Genomic DNA, 1,444 nt, shown 5'->3' on the forward strand with positions numbered 1-1,444 from the left:
CTGTTGATAATTCCAAATGTATGGCTGATGTAACCATACAGACGAATAAGCATATATATCCCTTGGTTGTTCTAGCATTTCGTCCACCGTGCATTTTAAGTGTAAACGGACCGGCATAATCGCATCCGCTATTTTGAAAGGGAAATGCCTGTCGAACTCGAACTGCTGGAAGATCTGCCATTCGCTGCTGTGTTGCATGCTGTGCTTGCCTAAAACATTTTACGCACTTATGTGTAATTTGACGAATTAGATTCCTAGCTCCAACGATCCAGTATTATTGACGAATAATCACGAATAATGTTGATACACCAGGATGTAGATTTCTTATATGTTGTTCCTCAAGAATTAGATTCGATATTTTGTGTTTACCCGGAAGAATTATTGGATGTTGAACTGCATTAGCAAGTTCCGAGTGTCGTATGCGACCTCCTACTCGGAGAAGTCCTAGTTCATCAATGTATGGTGAGAGTCTTGTCAGTTTAGAACCTTTGTCGAGATCTAATCCACGTTGTAGCTTAATTCTTTCCGATGAAAAATAATCCTGAGCCATTTTGAGGCATGTTATCTTAGCTTGCGCGATTTCATCGAATGTCAAAAATGTGTTCGGATTTTTGACTTTCCGTACACGTAAGTTAACAAAGCGGCGTACATATGCCGCGATGCGTAAAAGTTTCCACCAGCTGGACGTATTTGCAAGTGTCCTCTCTAATAGACGTTCTGTAGGATGTTGACGCGTAGTTAAGCTGTGAGTTGTTGTAGTTTTCATTTCGGCTTCCACCTCCGTGTTGTTGATTGTTGCCTGAGAAGAATCACTTTCAGGTTGTTGCGAAGTTTTCAAAAATGTTGGTCCCGACCACCATAGGTCGTGATTTAGAAGTTGATTCATCATAAGACCGCGTGATGCGCAATCAGCGGGATTTTCCTTTGAACAAACGTGTCCCCAAGCGCTTCTAGGGAGAGTTTCCAATATCTCCGCTGTACGGTTTCCAACAAATGTTTTGAGCGTGATCGGCTGCACTGATAACCATGATAGCACCACAGTCGAATCACACCAGGCACGCAATTGAATGTTCGTATGTGGTAGCGACAAAATTACTGATTTCATCAGTCTAGTGAGTAGTAAGGCTCCACATAACTCCAATCTGGGTAATGAAATCTGCTTAAGCGGCGATACACGAGTTTTCGATGCAATCAAGGATAACTTGATGTTACCGTGTTTGTCCTTTACCAAACAGTATATTACAGCAGAGTAAGCCTTCAAGGATGCGTCGCTGAAACCATGTAGCGTAATGTCCGTATTCATATTCGGTACAAAGCGAGGCAACCGTAACCTGTCAAGATTTCGTAAATCTTCACGATATTTCATCCACACGTCCGCTATGTCTGGTGGCAGTGGGTCATCCCAACCTAAATTCATGAGCCATAACTCTTGGAATAAAATCTT

The 1,444-nt window shown here is 42.2% G+C and overlaps 1 protein-coding gene across 1 annotated transcript in view; it reads right to left on the reverse strand.

Moving 5' to 3' along the window:
* The window catches only part of LOC124420614, a 6,774-nt gene extending 5,471 nt beyond the window's left edge, over positions 1 to 1,303 (reverse strand). The window contains exon 1 of the mRNA XM_046954076.1: positions 293 to 1,303. Within this exon, the coding sequence (XP_046810032.1) occupies positions 293 to 1,303 (1,011 nt within the window). The remainder of the gene's footprint in view (positions 1 to 292) is intronic.
* Positions 1,304 to 1,444: the final 141 nt, after the last annotated feature.

The sequence above is a fragment of the Lucilia cuprina genome, chromosome 6, assembly GCF_022045245.1.
Source record: "Lucilia cuprina isolate Lc7/37 chromosome 6, ASM2204524v1, whole genome shotgun sequence".
Taxonomy (NCBI): Eukaryota; Metazoa; Arthropoda; class Insecta; order Diptera; family Calliphoridae; genus Lucilia; species Lucilia cuprina.